The sequence below is a fragment of the Heptranchias perlo genome, unplaced genomic scaffold (assembly GCF_035084215.1).
Source record: "Heptranchias perlo isolate sHepPer1 unplaced genomic scaffold, sHepPer1.hap1 HAP1_SCAFFOLD_230, whole genome shotgun sequence".
NCBI lineage: Eukaryota > Metazoa > Chordata > Chondrichthyes > Hexanchiformes > Hexanchidae > Heptranchias > Heptranchias perlo.
Window position 1 is genome coordinate 480170 of NW_027139244.1, and position 20900 is coordinate 501069.

At 46.3% G+C, this 20900-nt stretch overlaps 1 protein-coding gene across 1 annotated transcript; it reads left to right on the top strand.

The window, feature by feature from the left end:
* Positions 1–1832: 1832 nt before the first annotated feature.
* Positions 1833–5039, top strand: LOC137310159 (probable G-protein coupled receptor 139). Its single transcript, XM_067978132.1, has 4 exons — positions 1833–1902; positions 2930–3822; positions 3948–4027; positions 4871–5039. The coding sequence occupies exons 1-4, from the start codon at positions 1833–1835 to the stop codon at positions 5037–5039; spliced, it is 1212 nt and encodes a 403-aa protein (XP_067834233.1).
* Positions 5040–20900: the final 15861 nt, after the last annotated feature.

A 20900-nucleotide genomic window follows, 5' to 3' on the forward strand; every position in this document is an offset into this window, starting at 1 on the left:
GTTAGAGTAGTGTCAATACATTTAATGTTAGAATGGTGTCACGACCATGAATGTTAGAATAGGTTCACCACCAGTAATGTTAGTGTCGGGTCACTACAATTAATGTTCGAATATGGTCACCACCAGTAATGTTAGATTAGGGTCACCAACATTAATATTGGACTAGGCTCTCCACCAGTAATGTAAATGTAGGGTCACCAATAGTTGTTTAGAGTGGGGCACCACCATTAATGTTATATTAGGATCATCAGCAGTAACGTTAGACTCGGATCACCACCACTAATGTTAGATTAGGGTCACTACATTAATGTTGGAGAATAGTCACCATAATTACTGATAAAGTAGGGTCACTAGCATTAATGTTAGAATAGGTTCACTGTCAGTAATATTTGAGTAGATTCAACACAATTAATATTAGAGTAGAGTCGCCACCATTGACGTTAAAGGACGGTCACCACCAGTGATGTTAGATTAGGCTCACCACCAGTAATGATAGAGTAGGGTGACCTCCAGTAATGTTGGAGTCGGGTCGCCAATAATAATGTTAGTGTATGATCACCATCAGTAATGTCAGAGCAGGGTTGCCACCATTAATATTAGAGTATAGTCACCTACAGTAATGATAGAGTGGGGTTACCACCAGTAATGTTAGAGAAGGGTCACCGCCACTAATGATAGAGTAGCTTCACTACCAGTAATGTTAGAGTAGGGTTACCACCAGTAATGATAGAGTAGGTTCACTACCAGTAATGTTTGTGTAGAGACAACACCAATAATGATAACTTAGAGTCATCATCAGTAATATTAGATTGAGGTAACCACCAGTTATTTTCGAGTAGGATCACCACGTGCAATGTTAGAGTATCGTCACCATCAGTAATATTAGACTAGGGTAAACTCCAGTTATGTTAGAGTAGGGTCACTACTAGTAATATTGGAGTAGAGTCAACACCAGTAATGTTAGAGTCGAGTCACCACCACTAATGTTAGAGTCGGGTAACCCCCATTAATTTTAGAATAGGTTCACCACCAACAATGTTGGAGCAGAGTCACAACGAGTATTGTTAGAGTAAGGTCACTACCAGTAATGTTTGTCTAAAGTCACCACAATTAACGTTAGAGAAGAGTCACCACCAGTATGGTTACGCTAGTGTCAACACCAGTAATGTTAGAGTATGATCACCAACAATAATACTAGATTAGGGACACCACCAGGAATGTTAGTGTTGCTCAATATCAGTAATGCTAGAGCTGGGTCAGCAGCAGTAATGCTAGTGTAGGATCACCATCAATAATGTTAGATTAAAGCCAGCAGAAATAGCGTTAGATTAGGGTCACCATCATTAATGTTAGAGTAGCGACATCGCCATTAATTTTAGAGCAGGGTGCCAATGAATAATGTTACAGTAGATTCAACACCAGTCATAATCACAGTAGAAAGCAATTTTAATTATGTAATGGTTGAGTTAAGATTTCACTGATTTATTGTGAGGCCCCAAGAAGCTAACACAATGCTCAGCAGTGATATTCCCTGCACGGATCACAGTACGCGACCAGAGCACATTGGGCCTGGCATTACTTTCCGTTCATTTATTCTAATTGACGGAGTTCCATCGACTGAGGTACATTATTTCCAGATTGGCCCTCTCGGGTTCGCTGAAGTGGAAAATCTCACCTTGTTTGTTAAGTGACTGTAACTAACGCCAAATATTGTGTAATCTGATTTTCTTACCGGGCACTGTCTGGCCTATAAAGGAGGAGCATTTACGAATTTTAGATGCACTCCAGTCGGAACCGTAAAGCTGGACGGAATTCACACATTCCTTTAAAAAATGGAACGGCCAACAATTCTACTGATAACGGATATTTACTACCCCATTCTCGCCACCTTTGGTGTGCCCGGTAGGTATCCTTTTGTCTCCTAGCTGTCGATTATCTCACTGTTATTGATTATGTAACAGATTCCGAGAATGTCCTCATTGCAGAGTCTGTTATCCTCCGCGACAAATTGGTGAATATCACCGATAATCCTATCAGTCAGTTTGGCCGGTGAGGCATTGCTCTGGTCGGTAGATGGTGGGCACCGGGCGCTCAAGTTCGCTCCCTATACTGATGGAGGGCAAGGCTGATTCCCCGGTCCCTCCAACAGTATATAAATCACCAAGGGATGTGTTGCTTAGTGTCCATGGTAATCATTTCATTTGTACAGTTGTTTTTTTATGCTTTAAGTTGATAATTCCTTAGAATGCAGCCACCAGCACCCAACAGGGGACTTTAAAAAATATTTGGATAAATAATTGCCGCTCACAGAACTGTTTCCCTCCCCTCGGCTGTAAAGAACTTTCACGGTCCCACCCTAGGGTGCCATGAACTGTGTGTACAACGTCTGGTGTGCAACTGCATTGATTGCACCGGCACCGTTGAATTGCATTGTACGTACCGTTGTAAATTGTATGACCTGTATTGTGTTTGAAGCATGGCTTGAATTGCATTGTATGTACTTCTACAAATGTTATCAATCAAGTTTATTTTGAAATATAAAAAAAATCGCACCAGTTGCTGCTCTGTTCCCGAGCAGCTCCCTCGACTCGATTATAAATAGAAAAAGGCCAGAGTTTTCACCTAAATTAAATGATTATTTTCTCAGCTGAATGTTTCATTTGAATTCATATCTTTCCAGTAATTTCCGCAACATTATATTTCATACCTGAAACATGCCGGAAGGACGGCGGATTTTCAGTTCCTCTATACTGCGTGTTTAATCATTTCTTTATTTTAAACACATTGTCGTCAACGCTCGCCTATATAATAAAAGAAACAATCCGTGTTTATCAACCTAAGTGGGAACACATCTGTACATTACGCACAATATGCTGTGAGATTTATCAGAGTGGCCCCGTTACTTACCTCTTCTCCCCCTTTCTTACAGCGAACATAATGACAATCGTGATTCTCTCCAGAGGAAATTGCGGACTTTCCAAATGTATCTCTGGCTACATGGTGGCCATGGCAACCGCAGATCTCCTGGTCATGATCTTCAATGTAATAATGTATCATATTTTCAGTTATCTCTTTGTACTTTCATTCCTGTCCTACACTGCCGTTTGTAAGTTCAATCTATACATGAATGCTACTACCCTGAATGTGTCGGTATGGTTTACAGTCTTGTTCACATTTGACCGATTTGTAGCTATATGTTGTGAGAAGTTTAAGGCAAAGTATTGCATCGTGAGAACGGTAGCCTCGGTTTTAACAACCGTCACTGTCCTGCACTGTTTAAAGGACATCCCCTTTTGGTTTGCATATGAACCTGAACGAATAATTAACAATATTCACTGGGGTTGCCGCATCAGGGTGGAATTTTTTTCATCGCCTGCCGGTGTAGCGTTCTCCTGGTTGGAAAGTATTTTCATGACATGGCTTCCGTTTGCTTTGATATTACTGTTTAATTGTTTGACAGTCAAACGTATTTTAATGGCCAACAGAGCCCGCAGGGGCCTTCGGGGTCACAGTAGTGAGAATCAGAGCGATCCTGAGATGGAGAGCCGAAGGAAATCCATAATATTACTGTTCACTGTGTCGGGCAGTTTTATACTGTTGTGGATGACAGCTGGCGTGAGTTTTTTAACCACCAGACTGACCAGCACCGCGCAATATCTAGGCGATTATTCAGCTCCCGCTTATATAGCAACTGAAACCGGATATATGCTTATGTATTTGAGTTCCTGTACAAACACGTGTATTTATGCAGCTACCCAAACTAAATTCAGGGAGGAGCTGAAGCAAGTGATGACATCTCCTTTGACATTTATTCTGACATTGGTAAAAAAAAAATAAGAAACCAAAGCTTCCTGTCCTAACTGGAGTTCAATTGCATCCGTGCTCCATTTTAGAATGGCCTCCTTGCTGTTACGATGAAAATGGATTGTTCTTGTGAAAATGAACAGGAATCAGAGAATATTTTTTCCATTGTGTGCCGTGTGTTTGATGTCTGCCGCTTTCCCAGGGTGAACAGAATCGTTGCCTGGTAAGAAAGCGCGCTTCCCGCTCAAGATTCAAAGAGAACAGTTCATGATTGAGCTTCAGCAGTGGTGTAGGACATGTGGGCATCAGAGTTAACTGCCTTGCACCGCAGGGACCGGAATGATACGCGCCAGTTTAATTAATAGTTTTCTTTAGTGTCGCAACATTGAAGAGTGCTATAAACTGGGTTATTTGTAATTCTTCTGTAATTTTGACGTGAATGTTACAGGCGCTGGTCTCCACATTGCCTCCCAGCCCAATAGAAAGGGGCCCTGTCCACTGATAAGTGATCTTATGAAGGAGACAGTAGGAACTTGGCTCGACAATGTGAAGTTAGGCATCTTTATTTACTTAACATATCAACTGATCAACAAAAATTTGGATTGTTATACCAGGAGAACAAACCATTCGACCCGACCAGTGCTTGTTGGCGTTTATCCTACACACGGGCAAATAGTTCCAATCACTTTACCCGCCCTGTCCTAACATGTATTCAATATATTTTTATTCAGACATCTATCCAATCTTGAATATTAACGCAATTTTTGCCTCCGTTAATTCACAGCTTCACAACTCTCGGAGTGAAGAGGTTTCTCCGACTCGAAATCTCTTACATTTATTCTTTTATCTATGGCTATTAGATTTTGATCCCCCAACTAATGGGGGCAATCTGTTTCTATCTATCATGTCCCATCCGTACTTAACGTAAATCACCTGGGTACAACGCGACAAAAGTTATCAATCTGTTATCAATACGCAATCTAGTGAAAATAAGGACAGCTTAATTAAGATCGTTAGTTGATAGCTTTCTCTTGGAGATGATTGTGTCCTTGATTATATTGAACAGTGGGAAGAATGAATTTTATAGCTTGGCCACTACCCTATACATCGGGACCATGCAGGGGGGTGATACTAATCAAACACCTCCAGACACCGGGGGCCCGATGTTAGCAGGCCTGCGGGTTCCCGGCGGAAGGGGGCTATCGGGCGCATGGGTATCGCGCCCGGTGAAATGAGTGCGACTCCCGCGCGATCACAGGATAATTAAAGTCATTTACCTGAGGTGACGGGTTTTCCGCTGCTCAGCTGTGCGCCGGCGGCCTGCGCATGCGCAGTGACGCCTGAGTGATGGTGGAGCTCTATTTAAAGGGGCAGTCCACCAATGCTCCTCCTGCTGCAAACAAGAAGGTGTGAGGACAACACAGTGTGCTGAGAGTTCGGTACGTGTGGGAGTTTGGTGAAGTGGGGGAAGGAGGTGCTGCTTTGCCTTGCTTTTCCTGCAGAGCGGTAGTGGACCTGAGAGCGGTGAGCGGCGGGAGAGAGCGAGACCAGAGCGGGGATAAAAACAGCGCGGAGAGAGCGAGAGTCCAGTCGGTGAGCGGCGGTAAAGAGCGAGACCAGAGCGGAGATATAAACAGCGCGGAGAGAGCGAGAGTCCAGTCGGTGAGCGGCGGGAGAGAGCGAGACCAGAGCGGAGATATAAACAGCGCGGAGAGAGCGAGAGTCCAGTCGGTGAGCGGCGGGAGAGAGCGAGACCAGAGCGGAGATATAAACAGCGCGGAGAGAGCGAGAGTCCAGTCGGTGAGCGGCGGGAGAGAGCGAGACCAGAGCGGGGATATAAACAGCGCGGAGAGAGCGAGACCAGAGCGGGGATATAAACAGCGCGGAGAGAGCGAGACCAGAGCGGGGAGATAAACAGCGCGGAGAGAGCGAGACCAGAGCGGGGATATAAACAGCGCGGAGAGAGCGAGACCAGAGCGGGGATATACACAGCGCGGAGAGAGTGAGACCAGAGCGGGGATATAAACAGCGCGGAGAGAGCGAGACCAGAGCGGGGATATAAACAGCGCGGAGAGATCGAGACCAGAGCGGAGATATAAACAGCGCGGAGAGAGCGAGACCAGAGCGGAGATATAAACAGTGCGGAGAGAGCGAGACCAGAGCGGAGATATACACAGAGCGGAGAGAGCGAGACCAGAGCGGGGATATAAACAGAGCGGAGAGAGCGAGACCAGAGCGGGGATATAAACAGCGCGGAGAGAGCGAGACCAGAGCGGAGATATAAACAGTGCGGAGAGAGCGAGACCAGAGCGGGGATATAAACAGCGCGGAGAGAGCGAGACCAGAGCGGAGATATAAACAGTGCGGAGAGAGCGAGACCAGAGCGGGGATATAAACAGCGCGGAGAGAGCGAGACCAGAGCGGGGATATAAACAGTGCGGAGAGAGCGAGACCAGAGCGGGGATATAAACAGCGCGGAGAGAGCGAGACCAGAGCGGGGATATAAACAGCGCGGAGAGAGTGAGACCAGAGCGGGGATATAAACAGCGCGGAGAGAGCGAGACCAGAGCGGAGATATACACAGCGCGGAGAGAGCGAGACCAGAGCGGGGATATAAACAGCGCGGAGAGAGCGAGACCAGAGCGGGGATATAAACAGCGCGGAGAGAGTGAGACCGGAGCGGGGATATAAACAGCGCGGAGAGAGTGAGACCAGAGCGGGGATATAAACAGCGCGGAGAGAGTGAGACCAGAGCTTACTCTGAGAGCGAGACTCTGAGACCAGCGGCAGAGTTCGGGGTGACGTCACCAGTCAGAAAGTGACGCGGCACAGGGGAGGCAGCTGATTGGTGAGTAGGTTCAGGTGAGTATTTCTACCATTTTACTGTAAGTAAAGTAATAAGAAAGGGAAGATCTGCAGGTTTTATAGCAGATAGTGTTTTTTTTAGTGAACCTAGGTCCCTAGTATAGTTAACATTTTCTAATTTCAACGTAATTTAAAAGGGGTAACTAAGCTAAGGCAAGTCATGGCAGCAGACCTCGCACCCGTGATATGCTCCTCCTGCAAGATGTGGGAAGTCATGGACACTACCAGTGTTCCTGCCGACCATGTGTGCGGGAAGTGTGTCCACCTGCAGCTACTGACCGATCGTATCTCGGAGCTGGAGCTGCGGGTGGACTCACTGTGGAGCATCCGCGATGCAGAGAAACTCGTGGATAGCACGTTTAGCGAGTTGGTCACACCGCAGGTAAAGGGTATACAGGCAGGAAGTGAATGGGTGACCACCAGGAAGAGTAAGAGATGCAGGCAGGTAGTGCAGGGGTCCCCTGTGGCCATCCCCCTCTCAAACAGATATGCCACTTTGGATGCTGTTCGGGGGGATGACTTATCAGGGGAAGGCAGCAGCAGCCAACTTCCTGGCACCACGGGTAGCTCTGCTGCACAGGCTGGGAGGAAAAAGAGTGGCAGAGCTATAGTGATAGGGGACTCAATTGTAAGGGGAATAGACAGGCGTTTCTGCGGCCGCAACCGAGACTCCAGGATGGTGTGTTGCCTCCCTGGTGCAAGGATCAAGGATGTCTCGGAGCGGCTACAGAACATTTTGGAGGGGGAGGGCGAACAGCCAGCTGTCGTGGTGCACATAGGCACCAACGATATAGGTAAAAAAGGGGATGAGGTCCTAAAAGCAGAATATAGGGAGTTAGGAGGTAAATTAAAAAATAGGACCTCAAAGGTAGTAATCTCAGGATTGCTGCCAGTGCCACGTGCTAGTCAGAGTAGAAATAGGAGGATATTTCAAATGAATACGTGGCTAGAGGAATGGTGCAAGGGGGAGGGATTCAAATTCCTGGGACACTGGAAACGGTTCTGGGGGAGGTGGGACCAGTACAAACCGGACGGTCTGCACCTGGGCAGGGCCGGGACCGCTGTCCTAGGAGGAGTGTTTGCTAGTGCTGTTGGGGAGGGTTTAAACTAAAGTGGCAGGGGGTTGGGAACCTGAGCAGGGAGAGAGAGGAAAGCGTAACAGGAAGGGACAGAAGGTATGGAGTAATAGGTAAAGTGTTAAAAAAGGAAAAAGCAGGAACTAAGCGTCACAAAACAGATTTGAAAGTTCTTTATCTGAATGCACGTAGCATTCGTAACAAAATGGACGAGTTAACGGCACAAATAACTACGTATGGGTATGATCTTGTGGCCATTACAGAAACATGGCTGCAGGGTGACAACGACTGGGAATTAAATATGCCAGGGTATTTAACAATCAGGAAGGACAGGCAGGAAGGAAGGGGAGGTGGGGTGGCTATGTTAATAAAGGAAGGAATCACTGTAATACAGAGAAATGATATTGGGACAAAGCATCAAGATAATGAAACAGTTTGGGTGGAGATAAGGAATAATAAGGGAAAAAAAACATTAGTGGGCGTAGTATATAGGCCTCCTAATAGTTGCAACTCTGCTGGAAGAAGTATTAATCAGGAGATAGTCGGGGCATGTAATAAGGGAACAGCCATAATTATGGGGGATTTTAATTATCATATTAACTGGACAAATCAAATTGGGCAGAGCAGCCTTGAGGACGAGTTCATTGAGTGCATCAGGGATGGATTTCTTGAGCAGTATGTAACTGATCCTACAAGGGGGCAGGCAACCTTGGACCTGGTCCTGTGTAATGAGTCAGGATTAATTAATAATGTCCTAGTTAAGGATCCCCTTGGAACGAGCGACCACAACATGGTTGAATTCCATATCCAATTAGAGGGTGAGAAGGTTGATTCTCAAACAAGCGTACTGAGCTTGAATAAAGGAGACTATGATGGTATGAGAGCGGAATTGATTAAAGTGGACTGGGAAAATAGATTAAAGGGTAAGACGGTACATGAGCAGTAGTGTTCATTTAGGGAGTTATTTTACAACTTTCAAAATAAATATATTCCACTGAGGAAAAAAGGGTGTAAAAGGAATGACAGCCATCCATGGCTAAGTAAAGAAATCAAGGATACTATCCGACGAAAAACAAGGACATATAAGGTAGCCAAACTTAGTGGGAGGATAGAAGATTGGGAATTCTTCAAAAGACAGCAAAAAGTAACTAAAGGATTGATTAAGAAAGGGAAGTTAGATTATGAAAAGAAATTAGCAAAAAATATAAAAACAGATAGCAAGAGTTTCTATAGTTATATAAAAAGAAAAAGGGTGGCTAAGGCAAACATAGGTCCCTTAGAGGATGAGACCGGGAAATTAATGGTGGGAAACATGGAGATGGCAAAAATGCTGAACAAATATTTTGTTTCAGTCTTTACAGTAGAGGACACTAAGAATATCCCAACACTGGACAAACAGGGGACTCTCGGGGGGGAGGAGCTAAATACGATTAAAATCACTCAGGAGATGGTACTCAGTAAAATAATGGGACTCAAGGCGGATAAATCCCCTGGACCTGATGGCTTCCATCATAGGGTCTTGAGGGAAGTGGCAGTAGGGATTGTGGATGCTTTGGTGATAGTTTTCCAAAATTCCCTGGACTCAGGAGAGGTCCCGGCAGATTGGAAAACTGCTAATGTAACACCGTTATTTAAAAAGGGTAGTAGGCAGAAGGCTGGAAATTATAGGCCAGTTAGCTTAACATCTGTGGTGGGTAAAATTTTGGAGTCTATTATTAAGGAGACAGTAACGGAACATTTAGATAAGCATAATTTAATAGGACAAAGTCAGCATGGCTTTATGAAGGGGAAGTCATGTCTGACAAATTTGCTTGAGTTCTTCGAGGATATAACGTATAGGGTGGATAAAGGGGAACCAGTGGACATAGTGTATTTAGACTTCCAGAAGGCATTCGACAAGGTGCCACATAAAAGATTATTACTTAAGATAAAAAAATCACGGGATTGGGGGTAATATTCTGGCATGGGTGGAGGATTGGTTATCGAACAGGAAGCAGAGAGTTGGGATAAATGGTTCATTTTCGGACTGGCAACCAGTAACCAGTGGTGTTCCACAGGGGTCGGTGCTGGGTCCCCAACTCTTTACAATCTATATTAACGATTTGGAGGAGGGGACCGAGTGCAACATATCAAAATTTGCAGATGATACAAAGATGGGAGGGAAAGTAGAGAGTGAGGAGGACATAAAAAACCTGCAAGGGGATATAGACAGGCTGGGTGAGTGGGCGGAGATTTGGCAGATGCAATATAATATTGGAAAATGTGAGGTTATGCACTTTGGCAGGAAAAATCAGAGAGCAAGTTATTTTCTTAATGGCGAGAGACTGGAAAGTACTGCAGTACAAAGGGATCTGGGGGTCCTAGTGCAAGAAAATCAAAAAGTTGGTATGCAGGTGCAGCAGGTGATCAAGAAAGCCAACGGAATGTTGGCTTTTATTGCTAGGGGGATAGAATATAAAAACAAGGAGGTATTGCTGCAGTTATATAAGGTATTGGTGAGACCGCACCTGGAATACTGCATACAGTTTTGGTCTCCATACTTAAGAAAAGACATACTTGCTCTCGAGGCAGTACAAAGAAGGTTCACTCGGTTAATCCCGGGGATGAGGGGGCGGACATATGAGGAGAGGTTGAGTAGATTGGGACTCTACTCATTGGAGTTCAGAAGAATGAGAGGCGATCTTATTGAAACATATAAGATTGTGAAGGGTCTTGATCGGGTGGATGCAGTAAGGATGTTCCCAAAGATGGGTGAAACTAAAACTAGGGGGCATAATCTTAGAATAAGGGGCTGCTCTTTCAAAACTGAGATGAGGAGAAACTTCTTCACTCAGAGGGTGGTAGGTCTGTGGAATTTGCTGCCCCAGGAAGCTGTGGAAGCTACATCATTAGATAAATTTAAAACAGAAATAGACAGTTTCCTAGAAGTAAAGGGAATTAGGGGTTATGGGGAGCGGGCAGGAAATTGGACATGAAGCTGAGTTCGGATCGGTCAATGCCCTGTGGGTGGCGGAGAGGACCCAGGGGCTATGTGGCCGGGTCCTGCTCCGAATTCTTGTGTTCTTTAGATTTGTGGTTGGGATCAGATCAGCCATGATCTTATTGAATGGCGGAGCAGGCTCGAGGGGCCGATTGGCCTACTCCTGCTCCAATTTCTTATGTTCTTATGTTCTTATGTTCACACCATGGAGCACCCCAGGGGTAAGGCTGCCCCACGATTCTCTGACGACTCACTCCAGCTGCTGCTGGACGGGGTAAGGTGGAGGAGGGAGACGTTGTTCCCCAGCGATGGAAGGAAGTGCCCTGCCTCCGCCACCAGGAAGGCATGGGCGGAGGTGGCCGCAGAGGTTAGCAGCAGGGGCAACACCACAAGAACATGGATCCAGTGTCGCAAGAGATTCAATGATCTCACTAGGTCCGGCAAAGTGAGTACACTAACGCATTCTCCCACACTCCGTCTTCCACATCACCTCAAAGACCTCACAACCCCTTCTGCACTGCCACCACAGCGCTCCCGCATCCATCCTCACAGCCACTCAACTATCATCCTCACCGTGCCTGCACGTACCCACCATCCCTGTCCCCATTCGAACACTACCACACACCCCAATCCCCATACAATGGGATGGGCATGTGGCACACGCATCCTCCCATCCATCTCCCACACGCTCAACCCACCCACACCAATGCTTGAAGCGTCTCACAATGCAATCATCACTCAATCACGCATCTGTGTTTTGCCTTGACAGGAGAAGAGATGCAAGAACGCCCGGGAAAGGGCACGCACCGGAGGGGGCCAGCAACACGAGGTGGTTCTAACGCACGCAGAGCTGGACGCCTTGGAGATCAGCCACACGCTGCATTGCCTGTCCGTGGCGGATGGCGAGGCTGGGGCTGCAGAAAAGTCCGGTAACGGAAAGCTGACACTCAGCAGTCATGATCGCGAATGGTCTTAGCATCACTTGGCATCTGCCGCACATCAACATTTGTCCACATGCCTGATATTGCCCCTTGTTCTCTTGCAGGGCCATCTGCAAGCGCCGTGTCTGTGGAGGGCGATTCCTCAGAGGACATGCCGGTCTCTGAGGGTCCATCGTCACATATGAGCCAAGCATCCACCAGCGCAGATACACACACCTCGGTGGGTCCCCCTCCTCAATTAGTTGGGATTTCACATGGTGAGTCACCGCGCACATGTGAGCAAGAGCAGACCCTGGTGGCAGGGGCAGCCGCGGAGGGTCCGCGTCAGTGGGAGCACTCTTCTCCAGGCTCTGCTCAGCCGGACCCAGATGCTGAACCCCGGGGGCCACCAGTCAAAAGGAGAGTCGTCGAGGGGCACCAGCACATTGCCGAGGTACTGGAAAAGGTGCCACGCGCACTCCCCACAATCGCTCAGGTGATGGAGGAGTCCAACTCCTGCATGAGGGCAATGGTGGCACAAGTACAGGAGGGTATCCGCGAGATAGTGTCGCGGGTAGGTGCGGGAACGTCTGCGGTGGAGGAAAGGCTAGCCTCCCTCGAGCGTCACGCACAGTTCAACATTGAGTCCATCCAGGCCCTGACAACGGCTGTTCGGATTCAGAGTGAGCAACATTCTGCCGCCATAAACAGGCTGACAGATACATTAGAGGTGGCCTTGCAAGGTCTCACACAGCTCATCCAAACTGCCGTCCAGCAGGGTGGAAGGAGTGATATGGGCCTAGGCCATGAGAGGGAAGATGGTGAACGGGGACATGGAAGTAGGGACGCTACTCAAAGTGCCCCAACGTCTCACCCGTTGCCCCCCTCTCAACCAGTTCCCGCAATGCTGCCTCCTCTCCAGGTGGCTGAGTCTGCCCCTGCACAGGTGCAGGAGGAGCAGTCTGTGGAGGTGCCCTCACGGGCACCGAAACCCAGGGGGCGTCGGCCCAAAGCATCTACCCGGTCAGGGCACGAACAAGAGCAACCTGCCACTACCTTTGCTGGAGCCACAGGGGTAGCACCATGTAGGGGTTCCCGCAAACGTGAGGCTAGGGTGTTATGAACACAAAGGGAATGCACCAGGGTGTATGACAATTTGTTATGTTTTTATTTATAGTCGTTTACTGCACATACACAATAAACACAATTGTTCTCACCACTACTGCCACCTCTTGTCCATTCTTGAGCGGCTTGTGCAATAGGTCCCTTTCGTGGGGCTCATCATGACGACAAACACCTGGTCCCACCCATTGGGTCACACTACAGTGGGTGCAGGAGTAATGGCACCGCTCTTCTGTGGAGGGGGCTTGTATGGCCGCTCCTCTGTGCACGTGATGAGGTCTGGACGCCTCAGAGAGTCTGATGTTAGAAGAACCGTTGACATATGAGTGCCTCCCTGGCCTGACGAGCATCCAGGTGAGCCAGTGCTCGGCCCATGGGTCCTTCCTCCTCCTCTTGTTCCTTCTCCTCCTCATCGTCGTCCTCAATATGGGTGGCGGATGTGCATGGGGCCTCCTCCAGCGGCACCCCTCTCTGTTGTGCCATGTTGTGCAGGGCACAGCAGACAACTATAATTCGTCCCACTCTGAGTGGCGCGTATTGGAGCGCTCCCCCAGAACGATCGAGGCACCTGAAGCGCATCTTGAGCAGCCCTATAGCCTGCTCAATTGTAGACCTGGTAGCAATGTGGCTGTCATTATAACGACGCTGCGGCTCGGTGATGGGATTCCTCAGAGGTGTCATAAGCCACGTGTGCAGGGGATATCCCTTGTCGCCGAGGAGCCAGCCGTTGCCGGTGTTGGGTGAGTGGAAGAGGGGCGGGACGGTGGACTCCCTGAGGACGAAGGCATCGTGGCAGCTGCCAGGGTATCTGGCGCACACGTGTAGGAATCTCTGGCGGTGGTCACAGATGAGCTGGGCGTTCATGGAGTGATACCCCTTCCTGTTGATGAACAGTCCTGGCTCATGTGGAGGTGCCCGTATTGCTATGTGGGTGCAATCGATTACACCCTGCACCCGTGGGAAGCCAGCCACAGCATGGAATCCAACCACCCTCTCCATCTGGCTGCGGTCATCCATGGCAAAGTTGATGTAGTGCGAGGCCCTGTGGAACAACCCATCGGTAACCTGCCTTATGCACTTGTGTGCAGACGAATGACAGACCCCGGTGATGTCCCCGGTGGCACCCTGGAAGGATCCAGAGGCGAAGAAGTTGAGGGCAGTGGTGACTTTGACGGCGACGGGTAAGAAGATGCTGATTGGTCCATCCGGGAGCAGCTCGTCATGAAGGAGGCTGCAGATGTCGGCGACTACCTGGCGATTGAATCTGAGCCTCCGTATGCACTGCTCCTCAGAGAGGTCCAGGAAGCTGAGCCTCGGTCTGTAGACCCTGTGCCGAGGGTACTGCCTCCTGCGACGCATCTCTCTCTGCAGTTGTCCTCCCTCCTGCTGTGCAGGTGGTTGTGCCACAGCACCGTGTTGTGGGGCTCCACGTGTCTGAGGCGGACGGCGTGGCCTGCGAGGCTGCTGAGGCTGGTGATGCTGTTCGTCCTCCGAGGAGGTCAAGGCGGCCCCCATCTGGAAGGTGTAGGTCTGAGGGGTTCTGCAAGGTCGGTAAGTGTGTCCTCGCACCGGTGTTGTGGTTCCACGTCGGTGAATCTTCTTGCTAGGAGGAGGGTGGTGGAGCGCAAGCGTTGCCCTATGTGACGGAGTGGCCTCCTGCGTTGGTGAAGGGTCTCCCCCCGCCTCACCCACCTGTGGAATGCACCTTGGCAGCTGCCACAGGCTGCTGGCTGCAACACGTCCGTTTGAAGTGAGAGTGTTTCCCCCAGTATGGGAAACAGTCTCAGTTCAAGGTAAAATCCCACCCTTCCTAATAAAACAGCTCAATCAGGCCTGTAAACGACCTGAACGAGCAAGATCAATACTCACAAGTGGCATCCCGCTGGCTTTAATTGCCTGCGGGATTCCCACCTGCCGGGTCTGCGCGCGCACGCCGGCGCGTCCGTGGGGAACCCGGAAGTGGGCGGGTTCGAGACGGGATCCGGTCCCGCTCCGGGAATCCCCGATTTTCGGGCCCCCCCCCCGCCGAGAACGCACCCGATATCGGGTGGTAAAATCAAGCCCCCGATCTTTTGATAGGTAGCCAGAAAGGGCAGGAATGGAGTGCATCGGATGTTTCGTGCTGCATGATCTTGGGATATCGTTGTGTGTACAGAAGTGACAGGTGAAGCAACCAGCGTGGATCATGAATAATGAAGATAACCTGAAGAACGGGTCCAAGACATGGTTAGTCACGCTGACAACACCACTATGGAATGGTTAATGTGGCTCTGGAGAGGGAGAAGATGTGTACAATCAATGACTAGATATCTGTGCAATATAATAGTTCAAGATATATATGACTGATTAGCTTTGTTTCGTGTTGATCTAAAATACTCTAATGCCAACAGAGGGGGCACTGTAAGGAAAGGGTTAATCAGACTGTCCTTAAATCTGCTCATGTTAGATTGTATTGGTTTCTCTTTATCTTGCAGTGATGTTAACATTTAGCCATTGCTTTTAAGCTGGGAAGCAATAGTCAATTTAAAGTACCATTGAGCTGTCGGGCCAGGGATAATCCTGCAGCAATGATGAGTTTCAGGATGAAATAATAAAGATTTAATTGAAGTCATACCATTGCATACTGATTCATACATTTCCGAGAACATTAGTCATTTAAAGATAGTGTGGGAAAGGAATCAGTTCTACAAACACCTCGGCATACATCATAATTGTTGATTGGTATATATGTTACCAAAACAAAGACAGACGATAATTAAAGTTTTAATTGGTAGAATTGCAATTATATGGATCAAGAGTGAAATTATCGATAAGATAACGAACTAAGGGAGATATAATTCTTAGCTCAATGGAAAAATAGCTCGTTAAGAAAGGAGAACTATCGTTAATATTAAAGGAGAAACTAATATAATTCTCCTTGTATAGAGTTGTATTTTAACTTCATATAATTATGTAATGCAGAATTGTGTGGAATGTCACGTGGAGGCAGTGGAGAAATGGATACAAACTAGATGTTTCTCATGAGTATTTGAATTCGTAAAGACCTAAGATACTGAGCTCAGAATTAGAAAACGATTGAGTTCCCAGCCAACCATCATCCGGTGTGATAATAAGTTCTACCTTTTAAGAGTATGTTTAAGTACTATTGCATGTACTGTATGGTTCGTGAGAAGGCGATGCGTAATCATCCAAATCACCCAATGTCAACAGGTAAAATAAAAAGCTAATTAAACCAATGCATTACCGTGTCATATACAATCCCTTATGGTTGTGAATCCCGCCCCATGTTTCCAATTAAATAGTTGTTGTGTTCTCTTGGCTTTCTCTATCGATGACTAAACAGTTGCTGAGACCGCCTAATATTCAATTCTCCCCTATTTCTAATTAAACCGTCACAGTCTTCCCCTGCCACAACTTCTAAATAAGCGGTTGCTATATTCCCCTATATTCCATTTTGTTCTATTTCTAATAAGACAGTTGCTACATTCCCGTGACCTCTATTTATAATTAAACAGTTACTGTGTTTCCCAGCCGCCTACTTCGAAATAAATGGTGATTGTGTTCCTCCGGTCCCCATTTCTAATTAAACATTTGCTGTATTCTCCTAATTTCCACTGTTCGCAAAGGTGTTCCCCCTATATTCCACGTTCTTCTATTGCTAATTGAACAGTTACTGCGTTCTCCTATATTCCACTATATTATATTCCTAATTGAACAGCTACTGGGTTGCCCATACACTCCACTTCGTTCCATTTTTAATTGAACAGTTACTATGTTTCCCCGATATTCCACTTTATTCTATTTCTGATTGAAAGGTTAATCTGTTCTCCTGTATTCCAGTCTATTCTATTTTAATTGAACAGCTACTGTGTTGCCCTAAATACCCCTATCCTCTACTTCTAATTAAAAAATTATTGTGTTCCCCACATTTTGCACATTATTCTATTTCAAATTGAACTGTTACCGTGTTCCCCCTATATTCAACTTTATTCTATTTCTAATTAAACAGTTACTGTGTTCCCCTTATATTCAACTTTATTCTATTTCTAATAGAACGGTTACTGTGTTCCCCCTATTTTCCACTTTATTCTATTTCTAATTGAACAGTTACTTTGTTGCCCTGAATTCAATTCTATTCTATTTCTAATTGAAAAGTTACTATGGTCCACCGATATTCCAAATTATTCTATTTCGAATTCAACAGTCACTGTGCAACCCCGATATCCCATTTTAATCTATTTTTAATTGAACAGTTATTGCGTTTCCCCAATAGTGCATTTGATTCTATTTCTAATTGAACATTAACTGTTATCCCCATATATTCCAATTTATTCTATTTCTAATTGGACAGTTAATGTGGTCCCCCGATAGTCCACATTATTCTATTTCTAATTTTTAATTGAACAGTTACTGTGCTCTCCCTATATTCCAGTAGATTTTATTTCTAACTGAAAAGTTATTGTGGTCTCCTATATTCCACTCTACCATATTTCTAACTGAACGATTACTGTGTTGTTCTGTATTCCCCTGTCTTCCACTTTATTCTATTTCTAATTAAACAGTTACTGTGTACTATTATAATATACTTTATTCTTTTTATACTTGAACAGTTACTGTGTACCCCTGATATTCGACTTTATTCTCTTTCCAATAGAACTGTTACTGTGTTCCCCTATATTCCAATGTATTATATTTCTAGTTGATCAGTTACTGTGGTCGCCTGATATTCCACTTTATTCTAATTCGAGTTACACTTTCTCAAGGGCAATTATGGATGGGCAATAGAGGCTGGCCTTGCCAGCGACGCCCACAGCCCATGAACGAATAAATAAAAACAGTTATTGTGCTCCCCCATTATTCCACTTTATACTATTTCTAATTGAAGCGTTACTGCTTTCCCCATTTTCCACTCCATTATATTTCTAATAGAACAGTTGCTGTCTTCACCTATTTTCCACTTATTCTACTTCTAGGTGAAGAGTTACTGTGTTCCCCCTATTATCCACTTTATTCTGTTTAAAATAGAACAAATGCTATGTTCCTCCGGTATTACACTCTATTCTATTTCTAACTGAATAGTTACTGTGTTTTTCCTATGATCCACTTTATTCTTTTTGTAATAGAACAGTTTCTGGGTTACCCTAACGTCCACTCTATTCTATTTCAAATTGAACAGTTAAATGTATCCCCCCATCTTTCACTTTAGCTAGTTCTAATTGAACCGTCACTGTTTTCCTCTGTATTCCATTTTATTCTATTTCTATTTGAACAGTCACTGTGTTGCCCCGATTTTCCACTTTAGTCCATGTATAATTGTGCATTTACTCTGTTCTTACCATATTACAATTTATACTATTTCGAATTGAACAGTCACTGTGTTGCCCCGATTTTCCACTTTAGTCTATGTATAATTGTGTATTTACTCTGTTCTTACCATATTACAATTTATACTATTTCTAATTGAACAGTTACTGTGATCCCCCTATTATCCACGTTATTCTATTTGTAATAGAACAACTACAGTGTTCCTGTGATGTTACACTCTATTCCATTTCTAACTGAGTAATTACTCTGTTCTCCCTATTATCCACGACATTAAACTGATAGTACAGAGATCTATATTGTTCGCTGCAACGTGACCTTTTAGCTCGCTGTATTGGTGGTGTTCTGTACCAGGCGCCTTGTCTCTGTGGCGCAATCAATTCGCGCGTTCGGCTATTAACTGAACAATTAGTAATTCAAATCCACCCAGAGACGATCGGGTCACATTCGTTGTCTCACATTTCCAGGTTTTTCATGTGAGTCTTGTTTGCAAGAAAATGTGGCATAAACATTGCCAGCTGAGCACGGCTGATGTTCCACGATTTAATCTGCGGTCGGATAGGAGGTCGAACAACATATAAAAAACCGAGGTTGGCTTCACTCAAATCAGAATTCTTCTTCACAGACAAGGTCCGAAGCGAGGACTCATTTGTCGCCCGATAGCTGGTTCGCTGTGACATGGATATTTGTGTAATGAGCGAGACCAGACTGTTTCCTTGTTTCCATAATGAATGTCATTCCCTCTATTTTGGAAAACAGTGTTCACATTCGCACAGGTTTCATTTGCTTTGTGAGAGATTATTAAGGATCCTACAAAACTGCCTCCGTTAATAACCGCAGTTCTAAGCCGCATTTCGGATGCAGCAACAAACCTATCAGTTTCTCGGTGTTCCCCAGCTCCCGGAGTGAATGAGACCGTGACAGCAGTAACATTCGGGCCGCCTGTCCGGCCCCGCCCTCTCCAACCACCCGCTGCTGACTAAAAGCAGCGAATGCAGTCTCAGACCGCATATTACTGTCCATCCCTGGGAAACTGGATACCACGGCCCGAACAAAACTCCCCATAAACCAAGCACAGGCAGAGGAAAATCCGGGGAGCTTGTATCCTGTTCACTCGGCCATCCAGCAGGATTAACAGAGAACCAGAGAGCGTGAAACTATCATTGGGCCTCAGTGCGAAACTGAGGGTAATTAAAAGCAAAGTTGCGGCGTTAGAATGGGCGAGCGGTCTAAAACACTATGTTTTTAATTGTAACATCCTTGTTTGGTAGGCGTGGATTCAAATCTCACTTCTGATATTTGTTCCTTTGCATTATATTTCATGTACTAAGTTGTCTTTTATGCCTTTGGCTGGACGGGATTTTTCTGCCCAGTTGATTTGCTCCTTCCAGAAAACCAACCAGACATCTGTCCACGTTAGTTTTGTTTTTATTTGCTATGATAATGTATAGTTTTGGGGGTCAGCAAAACACGGCCCGTGGAATCAATCTATTGTAACATTGACCTGTGTTGCCCAATAACTCAGCTATTACCCTCATATGGCTAAATGGGAATCCAAATATACCTAATTATATTTGCGATTACGAAATAAAAATTGAGTCATGGATACAGTGTTTGGGCCTGTGATCTCAATACTCATATTCGCATGACGTATGCATGTGAGCTTTAACCTTTTTTGTGTTGTTAGTAAAACGGTAAAATGAAAAGCAAAGTGTGCGAGTGTTGTTTCGCTGTTGTGAATGTTTTTCTTTTTTGGTTAATGAATGGTGGTCGATATTTGTTACGGAATGTACATATGTGAAGTATATCTCCCTGTATTGTACGTGTGTAAGGTGTTTTCTACTAAAATTCGTTCATGTGGCTAAAATGGTGCCGCCATAGCCACACCTGCGACTAGTCAGCAATTTCTATTGGACAACACTGGCATTGAGCATTGTCGAGTGGTCTGAGCCCGGATATTGATGCTCCAGTATTGTCAGGGTGCGAACGATTATAAACTTTCCATAGACACAGATGGATTGATTGTTGCATAAACATCACAGTTAAACGAACACACTAGCACTTTGTGTATACATATTTCAGGTTGTACAATAGTGGAGGGCACTCGTTAAGATTCTTTAATTGAGGTGACACTAGTTGGAGTTGTATGATAGGGTGGAGCAATAGTTGCCCTTGTGTGTTAGTGATGAGGGGAATTTAACAAAGGCTGAACCAGATTCCTGGGGCCTGATTTTAGCAGGCCTGCGGGTTTCCGGCGGGTTGGGTTTCGGGAGCGTGGTCAACACGCTCGGTGAAATTAGTGGGTTGCCCGCGCGATCGTAGCAGGCAATGCACTAATAGGAATCAATTATCTGCTCCTCCGGGGTCCGCGCTGCTGGTCTGCGCGTCGGGCGGGCTGCGCATGCGCAGTACGATCTGTCAGCTGGAGGCTCTCGAGTTAAAGGGGCAGTCCTCCACCGACAGATGCTGCAACCAATGGAACAAATTTCAGCATGGAACAGCCCAGGGGGAAGGCTGCTCCCAGTTTAATGATGCCTCACCCCAGGTATCATCAGATGGGGTGAGGAGGAGGGCGAAGACAGAGATCTTCCACCCGGCGGGCGGGAGGAAGCGGCCAGCCTCTGCCACCAATAAGGCCTGGCTCGAGGTGGCAGAGGGGGTCACCTGCGCAACCAACATATCGCCCACCTGCATACAGTGCAGGAGGCGCTGCAATAACCTCAGTAGGTCAGCCACAGTGAGAACACGAAGTCTTTCCCTTACACTCCATCTGCCACAACACTGCCCCAACCCCACATCTCCTTCGGCACC

What these genes read in the sequence shown, in the direction of transcription:
- LOC137310159 (XM_067978132.1), top strand. Translation starts at nt 1,833, where the DNA reads ATGGAACGGCCAACAATTCTACTGATAACGGATATTTACTACCCCATT. An exon ending in TGACATTTATTCTGACATTG is followed by an intron (nt 3,823 to 3,947) that starts GTAAAAAAAAAA and finishes GAAAATGAACAG; the next exon opens with GAATCAGAGAATATTTTTTC. An exon ending in GTGAACAGAATCGTTGCCTG is followed by an intron (nt 4,028 to 4,870) that starts GTAAGAAAGCGC and finishes TATATTGAACAG; the next exon opens with TGGGAAGAATGAATTTTATA.